General features: G+C 36.6%; 1 protein-coding gene across 1 annotated transcript; it reads left to right on the forward strand.

The window, feature by feature from the left end:
* The first annotated feature begins 1,481 nt into the window (after positions 1-1,481).
* On the forward strand, positions 1,482-12,614 carry LOC140172233 (uncharacterized). Its single transcript, XM_072195540.1, has 2 exons — positions 1,482-2,015; positions 12,399-12,614. The coding sequence occupies exons 1-2, from the start codon at positions 1,866-1,868 to the stop codon at positions 12,576-12,578; spliced, it is 330 nt and encodes a 109-aa protein (XP_072051641.1). The 5' UTR covers positions 1,482-1,865; the 3' UTR covers positions 12,579-12,614.
* Positions 12,615-19,879: the final 7,265 nt, after the last annotated feature.

Genomic DNA, 19,879 nt, shown 5'->3' on the forward strand with positions numbered 1-19,879 from the left:
TCCATACACAAATGAACAAACACAAAGGAATGTAGTCTCCTCCGTGACCAGCTTGATTTCGATGGAGCGAAACCAAATTGGCTGCAGAGGAGACGGGTAATTTTGCCATGCAAATGAGGTGAGTGCCCTCTCAAGATTAACTACTCTCTGGTAAAACCACAGTAATTGTTATGCTATGTACATAACATTTATAGACCCACTTCGTTCTAAAATGTTTGTGTTTGAAGATGTTACCAATATTGTTTGTATTACATCAGCACCTGTATTAAGAGAAAATGTAACAGACTGACAAAAGCATTGGTGGGGGATAGACCGGGTACAGTCGTCACGACCTTGTCGAAAACTTTTGATACTGCCGGTCGCAATCTCATGAAACGTTGAGACATTAACTCGTTTCAAATTATAAGTTTTAGTTTCTCTTTTGTTCAGAAACCAAGCGGATTAAAAAGAGGAACAGAACTTGTCTGCAATCATAACATCTAAAGCTAAATTGATACTACATAGCTGAGCGACAGCGGTTGCTTTTTACCGAATGAGGTAGGGCGCTTTTGTTGCGTTGTGAAAATACCAACCGCTTTTCGCTCAGTGATAGAGTAATAAATTCAACTTTATTATAGGACCATATGTAAACTGAGCTCAAAAGGAAACTTATCATTTTTCACAAGGTCATATCTAAAAATTACACACAGAATTACTTCAATCCTGAACCACATTCACAGCCCAATAATTGGCACCCAGTACAAGAAATCTGTGAGAATGCGTACAAGATCCTTGCACAGATAATAATTCCCATAGAGTTAGTGGAATAGTGTGGAATGAGACCTGTTTCTTAAAGAAAATGTGTGAAAAGTAGAAAGCAGCACAGTTTTGGAAATTATCATCTGTGCAAAGATTTTGTTCGCAACATCACAAATCTCTTTTGCTGGGTCCCAATTATTGGGCAGTCTTTTCAATAATTCTTATGTTCTTGGTATATTTGTACAATATCCTATATCAGTGTGACGTTTGCACTTCATGTTAGCTGGTCTGTCTCTATGCAGTCACGAATCATTGGCCCCTAGCTTCTACATTCACGCGTGTGCTGCAAACCATAAACGGGAACAATGAGACACAAACATGTCAAACAAAGAACCTGTCCCATGATATCTGTATTTTAGAAATGCTCGTTACATGCGCACAATTTATTCCGTGACATCTTAAAAGAAAAGAAAGATTCGTGTTTTTGATATCGTCAAAAAATGTCGCCAAAAGACATTTTAATATTGTATTATTGGTCGAGACTTAATAAACACGCGTCGTGAAATGTACTTAAAATAATATGAACTGTCATCACTATAGCATTGGGAATCATCACGACATGTAGTCGGATTTATGAGAGTCATGACATTGAATTTAAAACTGTATGTGTATGTGATCACTTATATGTGATTTAATTTATCCAATTCATATATTTTATCATGTTTGTTTTATATTATAGAGAGACGATTTGTGATTGGATGCGATTATAGGATGGAAGCTCGCTAGCCGCGGAGCGCCGGCCACAAGTTGATTGACTGCATCTATATCTTGACAAGGCCTCAGTTTTATTGCTCCGAGTTACCAAGCATAAAGCTAGGCAGGACAAAGTCGATTGCTTTGGTGCCATAGAGAATTAATGCCATCAGGCACACCATTGCCACTTGACCGAACGGACTCACTGCAGGGACCAACTGATTGATTTTGGAACTTATCAAGCAAAATAGCAAGGAAATAAATCATCATTACTTCGCTCCATGTGTTATTGTATGGATTTGTCTGCTGCAAGGGAATATAGAAACGTTGAATGTGTTAGTAACTAATCGAGCGCTGTTTTGTAGACGTTCAAAATGGAGCAAGGAGAAATATATGTACCACCTAAGCCCGCTGTTTGGGTGCCTCCCCCTGGGATGGTACCCAGAACACAACCACCAGCTTATAACATAGGACAGCCGCAATGCCCTTTGTATCCTGCAACAGGACCTCCTCCACCCGCACAGGTGAGTAAAATCAGGATGCAAAATACTGCATCCAGTGGGACAACTTTTCCCTTTAACAATGTTTATTTAGACAAGAGCGATTCGAGATTAAATAAGGCTCCTGTAACTCCTAAAGCTATAGCATGGCTAAGGCCCTTCACAATTGAGCCTTAGTTTCCTGTTTCATGGTTGAAAACAAGGGACGAGGCGACTTTTAATTATTAATTATCTATTATTTTCTTTATTTTAAAACAAGATGTCGCAACCTACATCAACTCGTTTTGACAAGGAACATGCATTTAATTATTTTACAACTATGTTTGATTTTATACATAAGCAATGGTACAGTTATTTTCCTTGTTTATTCATCATTATAGTTCATATGAGCCAAGTCAAAAAGTAGCAAATGGAAGTCATTAAAAGTTATTTTAAAAGAGAAAATCCAAAATAAAAATAAAATAATTAAATATTTAGCAATTCTCTACTTTGGACGCGGGCGGGAAACAGGAAACTAAGAATTAATTGTAAAGGGCCTAAGGTGTGAAATTTGTTCCTCATAACAATCCCCCATACGCTTACGTGTTCACTGTTTTCTTTAGTTCTGGCCTGTTTGTTTGATTTATCTGGTTGTTGCAGTTAAGTATTCGTAACTGTGGGTAATTTTAAAATAATGAAATTTACCTGACTGCCTTGAACAAGGGGCCATTAAAACTGATTGGATATAACATAGATGGAAGAGAATGACATGTGTCATTTATTTATTAAAGAAGCAAGTGCGGCCCTTGTAAACATAAGATAATGACTGTGATTTTATACTATTACGTTTTCTGTAATATGTGACGTGTCATGTCAAAAGGAGACACTTTTGGGCAGGATCGTAAATGGAGAAATAGCCAAAAATCTACCCGGGGGTGAATTTTTCACAATTTGAGTTTGTTGCGAATTTGTGATGTTATTAATGTTTAAAAAATTGTCTGATAGTTTCAGACTGGAATATAACTGGTATCTTGTATTTTTTTAGACATTTTGCCAGGTAATTCCTACTCTCAACATTGTCAATAATATTTTTAAAGGCCAATATCTCAATTTCTAATTTTATAATACCATAACTTACGAACTCAATATCTTCGCTAAGGAATGTTCGATTTCATTGGGGAAAATGGCGTTGTGGAGCAAAATATCTCTATATTTAAGATATGTAAAAACCTCAAAATTGATAACCCGCCCAAAAGTGTCTCCTTTTGACATGCCACGTCACATATGTCGGGGGATAGAAGCATCAAAGCTCTGGATAAATGAGTAAAAACATACTGCGGGATATTACAAGTGGAAGACCGAAGATTTTGAGTACTTCACCAATTCGCTAGCATAATACGGATTTCCACTTATCGGACATCATACGGGAATGATAGTTAGCCCTAGAACCAACATTATTTTACATTATTTCGTCTTTTGCGAAATAAAGGGAGGGATCGCAAAATTGAAATTATCAACTTTAAATGGCGATGTTAATGACATAATTGCAAACAAGCATATAAACAACCAAAACACTTAGATCACAGTTAACGCAAGTGTGGGGTGTGGGTTTGTGGATGTGGAAGTAACCTCTTTAACGCAATATTATTGTGTTTTTATAAAAAGTGTCTAATACTGCCATAGTATATTTAATCTTTTACAAAATAATATACAACATTTCAGCAAAGCGGAATTAAAATCAATGTGAATTTGGTAGTTTTAACTGGAAAACCACTGGACGGAGAGGTAGCTCTAATTTTGACTTCGGATGACGAAAAGGAGTTGTGTCCTCATAACATCACTATCATAATCTTCATTAGTATCATTATCTTCATTAGCGAAATCCATCCAACAACTTTATCAATGTTTACCACTCACAAAACATTTAAAGAGCTCCATAGCTATTAGATTCAGTACAAAGATAACATTGTAGAGATAATATAAACATAATAAGAGGTTTATGTTTGCTTAAAACGTATGTAATAGACCGTTTGTTGTTTCAATAATGAAAGTATTACTGAGTAGACGTAAGCAATATCCATTTGGTGTCACTCTCAGTAGAGTACCTGGCCTCACTTGTGTAACCGGAATATGTCATTCTTAAAAGCTATGACACGTGATACCTGGATGGCTCATTTTTCTTCTCTTTTTGCTTACCCTTCATTCACTTCACAATTTCCTCTTTTGAATCTCGTGCTTTCATCTAATGTCAATAGCTCAAGGATTTGTTTGATCTGAAATATAATGCAGATTTGACTATTTTGCAATATGCAGGTTACTTGAATTCAAACTTGATTTCAATATTATGATATCAAATATATAATAAATATATGAACCTCCGATAAAATATAATAAATTACTTTCTGCTCGTAATGTACTAATAAGGTATTAGTAATTTTAATAATAGTTATATTGAGAAATATACAAAAATTATCCAAACTATAATGCATTTTCCCTGAAACTTGAGCAGGTCTGTGAATGAAGTTATTGATAAACATTTGTGACCGTACAGCACGAATGAGCCGTAAATGTCCTCAATTGTATTCTGAGTTACAGTGTAAAATGGGCATGAAGGTCGTATTCATAGGTACGTACGTGTACCTCATTTAATGAGATACACGTAGCACCAAATTGAAATACCTATGAATATGACCTTCATGCCCATTTTACACTGTAACTCAGAATACAATTGAGGACATTTACGGCTCATTCGTGCTGTACGGTCACATTTATGTGTACCCAACATGACTAAATTTCTACCACGTTTAACTACCACATAAGTCGTTTAACTACAATCATTATTATATGAACCCAAATGACATTGTGACTTGATTGGCCTACCGGTGTAGGTGAATCGTTTTATAAACATAATTTTTACCCAATCACAAAGGCTCAAATGGTTACTTAATACCATGTTCTAGGTCGCTTTAACCGCCATGTAAATATCAAATTGGCGCTCGACAAACCCTGCACAGGTCTTAACCACCATATTCCCAGGAAATGGTAACTAAGTAACCCTTGTTGGTCGCTTTAACCATTTATAAACTTAAAGGAAGCATCCAAATGAAATAGTGAATTAATGGACCTACCTATGTAGGTCGCTTTATACACGTCATTTTTTTACCAATGAAATAAACATCTACCAAAAAATAATTATATCCGTTTAAATAATGGCTATTTTCCTATACCATTGATTGTATGCCAAATTTAGAATATTTCAGTCGAAGCAAAATTTATTTCTGCGCATTATGACACCTCATTTGTTCCAATGGTTCCAATATTGATGTCGCAGCGTACATTTTAATGAAAGTTACAGCAAAATCTTATTGCCTTGTATTCAGTATTTATTGAAGGAAATCTTATCAGCTGATTCAGCTCTAATTGGATTATTCTTTTTTGTTTCATGCATTTGGAGGAAATCAAAACATACGCTAATCAATAACAATTGTTATTATGCAGTGATCATTATTCTCGTATATAAATGTCAAATTGAAACATAAAGATTTCAATGTTGTTTTCTGACTAACAAGGTCCTAAATGGCCTACAATTCTCGCTATTCGCAATAAGGGCGCCGCCAGCGGTTTGCGATGTAATCGTGATGTATCATGGGAAAAGGTCGACATCCAAGTCCGCGCAATACGAATATTACCATGCTATTACATAGGAACACGTGACAATATTTTTTAGTTTGTCAAAATAAAGGTGTTACACGCGAATCGATACTCAATAATATACTTAATAATGTGATTTGAAATGTGCACAATTAATTTTTTTTCTATCGATTTGCGTGTAATACCGTTATATTGACAAACTAAAAATATTGTCACGTGTTCCTATGTAATAGCATGGTAATATTCGTATTGCGCGGACTTGATGTCGACCTTTCCCCATGATACATCACGATTTTCCCATGATACATCACGATTACGTCCCAAACCGCTGGCGGCGCCCTTATTGCGAATAGCGAGAATTGCAAGTTGTCCTTTCAATGATAAAGTTAGATTCAAATTTGCTGATTAGGAGGTGTTCACAACAGATGTAACCTTGGTCCTCCACTTCTTGTGACCTTCTTGGTCACAGAAAACATTGAACTTGTGATGATTTAATATGGGATTTAGTAAACAATAACCACTGATGTGAATAATGACATTTTTTATTGATTATTACATGTTTTGACCTCCTCCAAATTCACGTAACAAAAAGATTAATCCAATGAGCGCAGAAAACATTTTCTTTTATGGACACTGAATGCAAGGCCACAGGACTTTGCTGCAACTTTCAAATCTTGAGTTACTTTCATTTAAAATGTACGCTGCGACATAAATATGGGGGCCATTGCAACAAACGAGGAGTCATAAAGAGGAGAAATAAATTCTGCTTCGACTGTATATTCCAAATTTGGCATACACTAACCGTTTATGAATAATGGCCTTTATTTAGAGGGGGTAGATGTTTAATTACTTTATACCATGTTCTACGTCGCTTTAACCACCATGTAAATATCAAATGAAATGGTGTCCCACAAACCCTGCACAGGTCTTCCACCATAATTACCCGAGGAAATGGTAACTTAATAACGCTTTGTAGGTCGCTTGATTTACTCAATGGAATGGTTGCTTATAATAACTCTATTGGACGCTTTTACCATTACATTACTGCCAATGAATTAGTAAGGGGTGGTGCAATAATTATATGTACCCCCGGGTGGTGAATTCTCAAAATGGTCTGCCAAAACTCCGCTTGCCCCCCCCTCTGGCCGTGCCAAAAATCTTTGCCCCCCTTTTGACGTGCCAAAAACCTTGCCCCCCCTTTTGATGTGCCAAAAAATCTTCCCCCCCCCTCACACATGCAAGATTTTGGGGAACCTGAATTTAAAACCTTAAATTGTCTTATCATATAATGCGAGCGCAGCGAGCAGGAAATTTTGCATATTTGAACGTATTCCTAACGTTTTCCTAGGGCGTAATATAGAAACGGTGCCCAAAATATCTGTGCCAAAAATTGCTTGCCCCCCCTTTAGACCTGCCAAAAATCGCTTGCCCCCCCCCCCTTTCGACCTGCCAAAAAATATTTGCCCCCCCCCTATAATTCACCACCCCGGGGGTACACATAATTATTGCACCACCCCTAACTTTAGTAACATTGCAGTTCACTTTAATCACCATACAATTACTACCTAATAAAATGGTCACTTAATAACCCTCTCGTGTTCATGTTTATAAAGGAAGCACTGATTATATGTCCACTTTTAGCCATTGGCAAATATATATAAAAGCTGAGCTTGCTTGTTCATCTTTCCTCAATGGCCCCGTCTTAGCGTGTTGATTTAAATTCTCCCTATCGTCATGATCGTCGTTTTTTATCCATGTTTACAAACGGACATTTAGGCTTGCATAACACTGACTTTCCGTGCCCAATGGCCAAAGTCACTATTATACTCAACACCAATAAAATGATCCTATCACTAAATCATAGGAGAGCATAAAAACAGTTTGTTAATTTTCAAACACTCAATTGCGCCTTGACATAATAATGTCTTGTTTAAAATAGAAGCGTTGGTTGTTATTACTATTGTCTTAGTATGAATGACACGCACACAACTTCATTTACCTAAACTAGGGAAATTTATGTACAAAATAGTACCCATAGTTTCGCTGAAAGTTGATAATATCCTTGACATTCTGATATTATCACATGTCGTTGAACAAACTAGTTAAAGGAGGATTTCGTGATCCTAGCATCCTCTTTTTATGACAAGTTTCAGTAGATATTCACGAAAAAAGCTTATTCCCAAAATTTGAGTTGATTCCGATTTTACGTTTGCGAGTCATGCATGATTATGTGTATTACACTGCTCCATAGGCATGATAGGCCACTGCTGTAATTTCGTTCTGGTATACCAGAACGAAATTCAAATTTGACGATATTTTTACTAAACGAATTAATCTGCAAGAAATTGTTGGTACATAAACATTATGTAGCCAGAGGTTTCTAGTTGAAAACCTCAACTTTTTTTGAAAAAAGTGGGGGGATGAGGCTGTGGATCACGAAATGCCCTTTTAATACAAGATGAAAATTTAAGTATTGTGTTTGACGGAAATAATTATGTGATTGTGATTATGGCAATATACTAATATGACTAACTTGATATGGCCGATTTAATGTTAAACCAGGTGGTTTCTTGGTAACAGAGTGTGTAGCTTACAAAGCGATACTTACAGAGCGTTATCGCAAACGATAAGTTGATTCCTACTCATAAGATCGTGCAGGTTTTCATAGCATCCCCTTGCAAATAAACCAATACATCGCATTTCTCAATACGAGAATACCACGAACTGAGGCAATATAATACATTGTAGCTACTTGGGAAAGTTGATTAGTTCAAAATCATATGGAGTCTAATATCAAGTGCTTGAAAGGGGTCATTGCAAAGTTTATCCTTTACAATTTTCAGCATTATTATCAAAGAGTATCCAAATGAGCGTACATGTAACGAAGATTACGAAACAAATTAGAGACTGCTAAGAAGAAGAAGAAGAAGATCACCAGAACATACTTTAACATTAAGTATATTTAAGTGTATTACTTTTTGTTTTAGTTGTCAGGAAAAAAGTATGAAATGCGGCTCCAAAATAGGAGAACGAAATTATGTTAACCCTTTTGTGCGCTACACACTCCCAATCCGTTTCCCATCACTAAATACAGCACCAAATGACTTTAGGTAATTGTGGTACAATTCTTTGCAAAGGGTTATGAGGGTCATATCAATCTCTAAGCGCTCTTTAAGCAAAGACAGGCCCGTACGCAGGGGGGATGCGGGGGTGCGACTGCACCTCCCCAAATTTGCAAAAGTATACAAAAAGTCCCAAAATTTAAGAAATTGAGAGCGTAGCGAGCAAAAAATCAGGTTTTTACGGTTTTTGGTCAAAAGGTCCAAATTTGGGGGAAAAAGTCCCCTTTTCACAAAATCGCCCCCCCCCATTGAAAAAAAATCCACTTTTTCAAAATCAGCACCCACCCCCCAAAAAATCCTGCGTACGGGCCTGAGCAAAGACATTGTTCATTGACTTTACAACCGTATGACAAAACAGGTGGAAATAGTAACTTTTTGCATAAGATTTACAATTTAAAGAGAATTGGTCATTGCTCATTGCAATGAATCTAGTATATGGACAATATAAGTGTGCTCTTTCATTTAATGACATAAAATTTGCAAAATATTGTAAGGATTAACAGGAGTTTTGACTTTTAAAATCTACATCTTGGTCAAAAATTGTGCGTGAAGAGGCCGTTTTCGTCACCTACGTCACCTGTTTTTTTAGCTTTCGTTCGATATAAAAACTTTTCTGATTGGATGAAGGGAACATTCGGGGTTTTGACACAAACCAATCGCAGATGCCGTATTTTCCACTAGTCACCAGCTAGAAGCTCACAAAGCTCTTATGATGCTATGCACTCAACCGTGTAGTGTAAACAAGGCATTGCTAGGCTAACTTTGCTTGGACAAATTTGTGTACTCAGGTGTATTGAGGTGGAAACTGTACATATGCGTTTATAAGATATTCATTTTGTTACCACACACTTCGCTATGCAAGTGTGATAAAGAAGCCCAATGATTTTTATTTATTGGTCTTAGGAAATATTGTTTAATTATTCGGATATTTGTACGGTTTTCTAGCTATGAGTTTGCAATTGTGGTGCTTGCTTTAAAGTCTTTCCTATAAGTCGCTGGAAGGTCACAATACATTTTACTCCAAAATGTATTATGTCTATGTAAAAATTGTAAACCCAAAACTCTATGCAGGCTCTTGCTTACATCGCACGTTCTTTTCATACTGGCAATCATCTGATAATATTCGCGTAAGTGCTTGGAACCCTTTCTGGTATAAGAAATAACAGTTAAGCATACCAAGTAGTATTTTTAATATGAATATACATTAATAACGCTTCCTGCATACTTAGTTAAAGCCATATTATAACATTTGCTGAGGAGAACGCCCTCAAAAAAAATTTAAATTCTGGTTTTTACACGATTGTAATGTACTTTAGTCAATAAAGATACACTGCAAAAATCAAGACTTTAGGTGCTATAGTTTTGTCAAAATCCGAGATTTTAAATAAAACGACGGAACCGGCGTTTTATTATTACGATGGAAATATTAGTCGAACACGTATGCACAGTACGTACACGGCGTGCGGGATACACATCCGAGGATCGTACCGTATTACAACCGCGGGAGTAACATGCATGCAATTCCAAATTTCTATGCTTTACCTCACTTGTTCGGCTCAAAATTAAAAGGGGACATATCTGACAGTAAAAGCTAACATTTTATGGAAAATAAATACTAATCTATTTTTACAGAAATGTTATAATATGGCTTTAATTGATATCTTTCTGACAATCACATTCATAACTTTACACAAGCTTCAAACTCTTTACTTACTGTTCGTTATATACCTAGCAAGACAATTAATTAATTAATTGGTTTGATAAACACTTTACTTATTAACATGAGGGTCGATCAACATAAACAAATGGATCATGTTTGGCATTAATAAACCCGTCCCATGATACAATCTTGTGAAATACAAGATATTGAAACACTTTCCCGGTCAAAATGTGGGTAAACATGTTAAGCTGTTTGCCAATAATGCAGTGGGACTGACGTCTATTTATTTATACTGTATCAATATTTCGTTCCTGTATACGTCGGTCCGTGGAGACGCAAAAGCCATTCTTGATTTTGATTAAAAGAATGATAGTTAACCTAACTTGCAAACTCTTTGCATCCATATACTGTTCTTAAACTTATTGATATGCTTTTAATTAACACTGCCAACCAAAGATATTTACAACGTAAAATTAAATGCATTTAATAACATAAATAAATAAATAAATAAATAAATAAATAAATAAATAAATAAATAAATAAATAAAGTTTACGACCAAATTAATTTTGCGAGAAAAACAAGTGGATAGATATCGTAACTGGCAACTTTCACCGATGAAGCACAATTAATTATCATCATTATTATTGTTATTCATGTTCAATCACAATCATCCTTTTTTACCAGTACTAATTAGTTGATATCAAAACAACACAATTCCGCTGTTTATTTAGCAAGGGGTGGCATCAGCTTGAAACAGCTTGCAAAGTCATACCTGCTTCAGATCATAACCGTGTCTATTTTAAGGGATTCTTGTTTTGAATCATCAATCTGCGATTTAATAAGCCCAATCGCCATTCTAACGTCCGGTTTTTGAGAGCAGTTTTAGGACACTTTGACCTCTGACATATCGGGAAAATTGACGTAATTATTATTAATTTTCTTATTATTGTCACAATTTTGATCATTAAAAATACCAAATAATTAATTTATAAAATACTAATATTTTTTATATTTGTTTTAAATATTGTAAAACATTTTAGATTATATTTTGTACATACAAAAACCCAATATTTCTGAATTTTCTGAAAGGTCAAAGGACAAAGTGTCCTAAAACTGCAAAACTGTCCTACAATGCATTGCAATCTTCCAATGCCGATTGGGCTTATTTACTCATGCGATCGCAAGTCTGTAGTAAAATGAGAAAGAAAACTGAATAATTAAAGCGACGCCCTACAAATTGGAATTCACCTGTAAAAACCGCTTGGGTGTCTTTTGGTATAGAATTAATGACTCACGCTTTATCGGTTACGCTGTCCACACACACATCTTATAATATGTGTGATGTATAATGTATTGATTGAAGGAATATCATCAATAAGACAGGTGTGATAGTTGATCAACTGTACAAGCAAGATCATTTAAATACCTCCTATCCGTGCGCAACCCGTTACATTGATCTTTTAACACTATATTTTTCATCATCTTTCTTCTAACTTATTTGAGACATCCTTTATTTGACCACAAGGTATATTACCTCGCTTCAAAGCAGCATGCTTGTCTGAACTCAAATAGTATCTCCTGTAGATAGCGCTAAATACGATTCTCGTAATGGTAGGCTTTTAGTTGACTGATGCCGGGTGTTATGTAAAAGGAAAATATACTGTGAATAACAAAAAGGCATAGTTTGTCTGTGTATCTCGCATTATATGAAATATAACTAAGATTCGCCAAATTAATGCTTTAGGGCTCTTTGTAAATGGAAAGATAATAGCATTATGCATAGGAGGACATTTTGTAATGCAAAATAAGTACAAGTAAAAAAAATAAAGTAACAACAAAATCGCCAATGGCATTCGAATGTATAATGCGGTGGAATTAACTCGCATTCTTTGAACTTGATTAGCCTCGTCTCGAAGTTTTAAACTTGTGTTTGTTTTTCTGACGTTGTTGGTGTACCATTTTGATTGTTCTGCTTTTCTGTTGTATACTTGCAGGTCATTCATACCCAGGATCCTACAGTGTATCAACCAGACGACGAATACCCACCGGCATCAGGACAGCATAGCGTCCTTATAATAGATGGCTTCACACAACAACAAAGACTGCAGCAAGATAAAAACCAATGTTGTATGATGACAATATGTGCCTTGTGTTTATGTTGCCTTTTGGATTGATTTCAATGCAGAATTATTTCTCTACAGAAATATTTGTCATGAACTTGTTCTCTGCAGTAGTTATCAGTATCATATAGCTATAGTCGTGGGCTAGGTGTACCCAAGGTCAAGAAATATTGTTGTAGTATCTTCTGTAATCATGGTTATGATCAGAACCATCCGTACCTGTAACACCAATAATAAACACATTAAATTGCGAAATTTATTACGTGTAAAATATCATATTTTTCTGAAACTCTAGTGTTTCTAGATTGAAAGGAAAACAGCTGAGCTGTTTGCAGGGTTCATAACAGGTTACATCTATAAATTCGATTGGCTTAACGACTTTCTGTCTTGAAAAAGAGTAAAAATTAGGTAGCCACTGAGGTAATATTTTGCTGCGAGCTATCGTCGATGCAGGTAGAGCTAGTAAGACACATGTAGGTCAGATGATGGATTTTCTGAAAAATTTCTTCCTAGAGGCGAAACAATAGCAGGTGCTTTGTCAGATGGGCATATGAGCTGCCTTTACGATGTACCAGCTTCGTCTACCATCTCATGTAACCTTCGGCCGTCTTACCCACGCAATAGTTACTTCAATCATGCTTCAATTCGCTCAGCAGATCATTTACAAGCAGTTTACAAAATAATATTGCTATGAAAAAGGTTTTTGTAGACTTGGTCAAAGACATCTTTCATTTTGAATGTCTTATGAATATATCATCCCTTTGGACTAATTGAAATATGTCCAGTAAACTTATTTTAATTTGAAGTTCGTGGTCTTCAGAAGCAATATGCATCAAAAACAAAACTATGAACACCAAAACAAGCTTCTGGGGCAAGATTGCGTTTTTTGCAGGCGGAATTTCTACATGCATACTGAATTATACGGCCGAGCGCACACAAGAATACTGTTTGGTGCACTACAGTTTATCTATGCCTGCTCCTCCTCATAATCAATATCTTCTTCTCATATACATTTAGGCTTCCGATACTTTGACGGTGCCCACTCTTTCTAATATATGCAAGACAATACCAAAAGTACGTCTTTCAATGAAAATACGCTCGTATAACTATAAGAGATCATGCCACCAAGTGTTTTGGTGTCACCAATTAAAAGTTTATGCATTTAGAAGTAAGTTTGTGGTGTCATTTACATAAGAATGTTTGAAATACTTATGAATATGAACAGAAAAGCACGTCTTTTGATTGATTTCAACCCACCTCCATTACATCTATACCATCAATGAATGGGAATGAAATGGTACTACTTTTGATTTATAGTAAAAGTAGTAAAGTAGCAAGATTAATTACCATATAGTTAGGGGAAAAAGTTCACTTTGGTGACCACTCTCTGGCTAGTAAGGTTTGACGATTGATTCGACTTCTATGGACCATTTAGAAAAAAATAGCCACCATGTCCCTCGCGAAAATCCCGGCATTTTTCGCTAGAGGCCAAAATCCAAAATGGCCGCCACCACCATTTTGAAAATTTAAGTTTTGAACCAGAGCACCTATAATCATGCACAAAGACACTTTTTCGGATATGTCGAGTACAAGGATTCCGATTCTGACATTAGTTTGACATTACGGCATCATTTTCGCCCAGAAATCCAAGATGGTGGCCGGCACCATCTTGAAAAATTTAGTTTTGAACAAGAGGACCTTAAATCGTGTACAAAGACACTTTTTTTGTTAAGTTTACCACAAGTTTTTCAAATTTGACATTACTTTGACATTACGAACTCATATTTACCCAGAAATCCAAGATGGTGGCCGCCGGCGGCAAATAGAAAAAAAATAAGTTTTGAACCAGATTACCTAAAATCGTGTACAAAGACACTTTTTCCGGTAAGTCGACCCCAAGAAATCTGAATCTGACATTAATTTGACGTTACAAAATAATTTTTGCCCAGAAATCCAAGATGGCCCCCATTTGGTAGAGCGTAAATGTGATTTTTGAATGAGAGCAGAAGCATAAGTGTGTCATTTTCGCCTTATCTGGGGTTCATGTCTCTTATATGGGGTTTCAACTGCCTTATCGTGGGTTATCTAGGGATAAGGCGCCTTATCTGTGGTTTAGACGGCCTTATCCTGGGTTTACGTTCCTTACCTGGGGCTTAACCTTAGCATATCACAGTCTAAACCCAGATAAGGCATATAAACCCCAGATGATGCGCCGTAACCCCAGATAAGCGACGTAGACCCCAGATAAAGCAGTCTAAACCCCAAATAAGGCGCCTTAACCCTAAATAAGGAACATAAACCCCAGAAAAGGCATCTAAACCCCACATAAGGTGCCTTAACTCTAGATAAGGGTTGTTAACCCCAGATAAAGGTCGTAAACCTCAGATAAGGCATCTAAACCCACGATAAGGCGCCTTAACCCCAGATAAGAGACATAAACTCAGATATGGCAGTCTAAACCCCAGATAAGGCGCCGTCTGGGGTTTACTTCTCTTATATTAGGTTTATGTTCCTTATTTATGGTTAAGGCGCCTTATTTGGGGTTGTGACTGGTTTATCTGAGGTTACGGCCTTTATCTGGGGTTACGGCGCCTTATCGGGGGTTTAAACTGTCATATCTGAGTTTACGTCTCTTATCTGGGGTTAAGGCGCCTTATCTTGGGTTTAGATGTCTTATCTGAGGTTTACGACCCTTATCTGGGATTAACGACCCGTATCTAGAGTTTGGGCACCTTATGTGGGGTTTAGATGCCTTATCTTAGGTTTATGTTCCTCATTTAGGGTTAAAGCGCCTTATTTGGGGGGTGGACTGCTTTATCGACGGTCTACGTCTCTTATCTGGGGTTACGGCGCATTATCTGGGGTTTAGACTGCGATATGCTAAGGTTAAGGCATCTTAGCCACAGGTAAGGAACGTAAACCCAGGATAAGGCCGTCTAAACCACAGGTAAGGCGCCTTATCCCTAGATAAGGGATGTAAACCCAAGATAAGGCAGTTTAAACCCCATATAAGGGACATGAACCCCAGATAAGGCGGAAATGACACATTTATGCTTCTGCTTTCATTCAAAAATCACATTTACGCTCTACCAAATGGGGGCCATCTTGGATTTCTGGGCAAAAATTATTTTGTAACGTCAAATTAATGTCAGATTCGGATTTCTTGGGGTCGACTTACCGGAAAAAGTGTCTTTGTACACGATTTTAGGTAATCTGGTTCAAAACTCTTTTTTTTTCAAGATGGCGCCGGCGGCCACCACCTTGGATTTCTGGGTAATATGAGTTCGTAATGTCAAAGCAATGTCAAATTTGAAATCCTTGTGGTCGACTTATCCAAAAAGTGTCTTTGTACACGATTTAAGGTCCTCTTGTTCAAAACTAAATTTTTCAAGATGGTGCCGGCCACCATCTTGGATTTCTGGGTGAAAATGATGCCGTAATGTCAAACTAATGTCAGAATCGGAATCCTTGTACTCGACATATCCGAAAAAGTGTCTTTGTGCATGATTATAGGTGCTCTGGTTCAAAACTTAAATTTTCAAAATGGTGGTGGCCGCCATTTTGATTTTGGCCTCTAGCGAAAAATGCCGGATTTTCGCGAGGGACATGGTGGCTATTTTTTTCTAAATGGTCCATAGAAGTCGAATCAATCGTCAAACCTTACTAGCCAGAGAGTGGTCACCAAAGTGAACTTTTTCCCCTAACTAATAGCGATGTGTCTATACAACCTCGTAGCTGTTTACATTCCCCGCCCAGCAGTAAGGTAGGCTGCACTCATCATCACCTGTGTATAACGTGCAATCACTAATTCTAAAGGTGCGAGTGAAACATGGACTCATGGAATCCATGATGCAGTCATGGTCCATGGCAAAGGCGATTCGACCTTTGTGGCATTAAACCCAGTTAACAGGAAATTAATCCAGTAAATCGATTCAGTAAAGCAAATAAGCTCATGCATTCGATCACTAACGGCAACCAGCTTCGGTCGATTACCCCAGCTGCAGCGTGTGTAAACTCTAATTTGCATAGAGGCTGTACGTGAAATTATTGATTGGCTCCAAACAAAGGATTTGAACCGGTGCCCGTAATCATGGCGCAGTGCAGTCCATTCAATCAAATGTTGTCATCAACCTATTTGATCGCAGTGCATTGTTATGTGTGTGAGACGAACTGTCGCGGTTGATTGCAATCAAACAAACGATGTCTTATGTATTACTTTGTTCCGTGATGAAAATCGTGATGTTTTATTTAATCACTCTCGAAAAATGTATTTCTTTTGTAGGCCTATTACTTTATTTTGTGATGAAAATCGTGATGTTTTATTTCATCACGCTTTAAAACAAACGATTTCTCATGTATTACTTTGTTTCGTGATGACAATTTTGATGTTTTATTTCATCACTCACGAAAAATTGATTTCTTATGTATTACTTTGTTTCGGGATGAAAATCGTGATGTTTTATTTCATCATCACGCTCTAAAACAAACGATTTCTTATGCATTATATTTGTTTTGTGATGAAAATCGTGATGTTTTATTTCATCACGCTCTAAACAATAATTATAGTTACATGCATTTCAAGAAAAAAATCTTATTAAAACGGTAGGCCCTATGTTGTTTAGAAAAAATGTAGAAAGTGATGATGATGATGATGTCGATGATGATGATGATGATGATGTCTCCAAAAGTGTCCCGGTTTGTTTTTCTTGCCCTAAATCGTGCGTATCTATTAATAAGGCACTTCAATAATCAATAATCAGTCCCGTGACGGCCTCCACTAACTAGCTACTAACTTGGGTTTATGGGCGCTGATATTTCATGTTCACTGTCACTTATTTATCAGAAAAGTGCGACCCTTTGTCAATCACCTACAGTACCCACTTTCGGCATACTATATAAGAAACTCATCATGATGATTGCCAGAGAATAGTTAAGATGTAGCTTGTACCGTTTTTTTGTGGCATCCTTCAGAAGTGAGCGGTCCGATACCAATATTTTCGGTCAAATCTCCATTCAATTAACACGGGGAGTTGGCTAGCTATGCCTTGCCCTCACTCATATTTTACAAAAGTGCGACTATTTCTGAACATCTAACCTAGCTGTAATTTTAGGTCATGTTAGAGAAATATATTTGCTAGAAGTTTGGAGAATAGCTAACATATTGGCTGGTTATTTTTCACACAGTGATGTTAACTAGGCAAGTGCCCATTCTTGCAACGTACATCATTTGTAGGGGTCACGCGTCAATGGTGAGAGCACTGTGTATTGTGTATAGGAAAACGGACAGTAACTGCAATATGCATAATGTCCATATAATTACCATCCAGATCTTCATCACTGTTCTTCTTTGATAATCTATGGTGAATTTTACAGGAGTACAGGGCGTCCAATTTGAAAAAAAAACTGTCCTACTCCGATTCTGAAAACACTGCGCTTGTCAGAATTTTGTAAACCCTGCGCTAGTCCGATATTCAATGTTTTCCAGATTCGGACTATAAACGCAGTGTTTTTCAAATTCAGACCAGCGCAGTGTTTTTCAAATTCGGCTACAAAATATTCTTGCAGGTATTGGTATGGGGTTTTCTTCTCCATCTCCGTCTCCCCCACCCCCCTCAATGCATACAGAGACAGAGAGGGGGGAGAAAGAGAGACGCAGATAAACAAATTTTAACCTTTAACCAGAGCAGCCAACAACGCATAGTAATAATTTTCAGAGAGGCTGAAAGATGTAAATAATACCACTTTACATATACATGTATATAAATGTAAATACTAGAGAAAATGCCTGCCTAAAGCTGAAGTTGAGTGACTGTTAATCATTTATGCTTAGGCCGTGTAAAATTAATATTTTGGTTCTCGTCCCTCCTCCTCAATTTCTGGGATTTGTCAGATTTTTTTTTTTTTTTAGATTTTTCAATTTTTGTAGACTTTGGAATGATTTATGAAATCTTCATACATATAAATAAGTTTATTAGAGAACAAGCATCACTTCCAAGTCTTTTTGTGGTACTCTAGGGGTTTATCCTCAGAATCTCACATTTGAAAAAAAAAAAAGGGCCTCATCGTTTCCTCGAGCACTGTTGGAGAAGACCGAAAACTACTGACAATGCTAATTTTACATTGGAAAAAAAAAAAAAAACACCTCCCTCCCTCATCAATTCATGAAAATCCTCTGGACGAGAACCAAAATATTAATTTTATACGGCCTTAAGTCCAAATAGCGCTAGTCCGAAACATTGAAAGCTATTGAAGCAATGCGCTAATTGTCCGAATCTGTGAAACATTGCGCTAGTCCGAATAGTGGTACGAACTAGTGCAGTGTTTTTTCAAATTCGGACTAGCGTAGTGTTTTTCAAATTCGGACTAGCGTAGTGTTTTTCAGATGCGGACTAGCACTGTGGTTCCCAGTTTCGGACTAGCGCTATATTTGTCAGTTTCGGACTAGTGCCGTGCTTTTCCGATTCTGACTAGTGCAGTGTCGGACTGAAGAAGTGTTTTCCAGATTAGGACTAGCGCAGTGTATTTCCGATTCGGACCAGCGGCGTGTCGGACTGAATAAGTGCTTTTTAGATTTTTAGACATCTACGAGTAATATAATGTTACTATTACAAAACGCATTAAGCAAAATATTTTCAAGATTGTCAAAGAATCTGCATTGCGTGGTTGATAAACAACCCCAGAGCAGCAGATCCACGATCAGTACAAATTGAAATCCAAAGGCTTTCAGAACCAGATCAGCATGTGTTTTGCAGATAAAGATGACTTTTGTATTATTATGAAGCATTTTTTTTTTCATTTTCATTTGGTGTGTTCGCAGACGACTCTTGCTTAGTACCCATGCAATCAATTTGAATTACTCCTTGATTGGACCCATCATTATAATATCGGCGGCATGGTTCAGTACCGTGGATCTTAATACTGTCTTTGAATAGTACTATCCCGTTACCAGTAATACTGATACTGAATGTGTATAGCTAATCATTGTAATGCAGTAATTGGATCTTTAATTGGTCGTTGCCTGAGGCAGAAACAACCTCCTCAACAATGCCACGGGAACGATATCATTACCATGATTACTAGCTATAAATTTTACATATAGGTCAATATACATCCCGAACGCTTTTTCCTTTGTATTCACTGATAAATGTATAATACCTCAAGCTTTCATAATAAGGAGAATCAAAAGTCACGATACAATTTATTTATTTATTTATTTATTTATTTATTTATTTATTTATTTATTTATTTATTTATTTATTTATTTATTTATTTATTTATTTATTTATTTATTTGTTTGTTTGTTTGTTAATAGATATTCATTTTCATAATTACTCTTCAATAATGTCGATTTTAAA

The sequence above is a fragment of the Amphiura filiformis genome, chromosome 15 (genome assembly GCF_039555335.1).
Source record: "Amphiura filiformis chromosome 15, Afil_fr2py, whole genome shotgun sequence".
NCBI lineage: Eukaryota > Metazoa > Echinodermata > Ophiuroidea > Amphilepidida > Amphiuridae > Amphiura > Amphiura filiformis.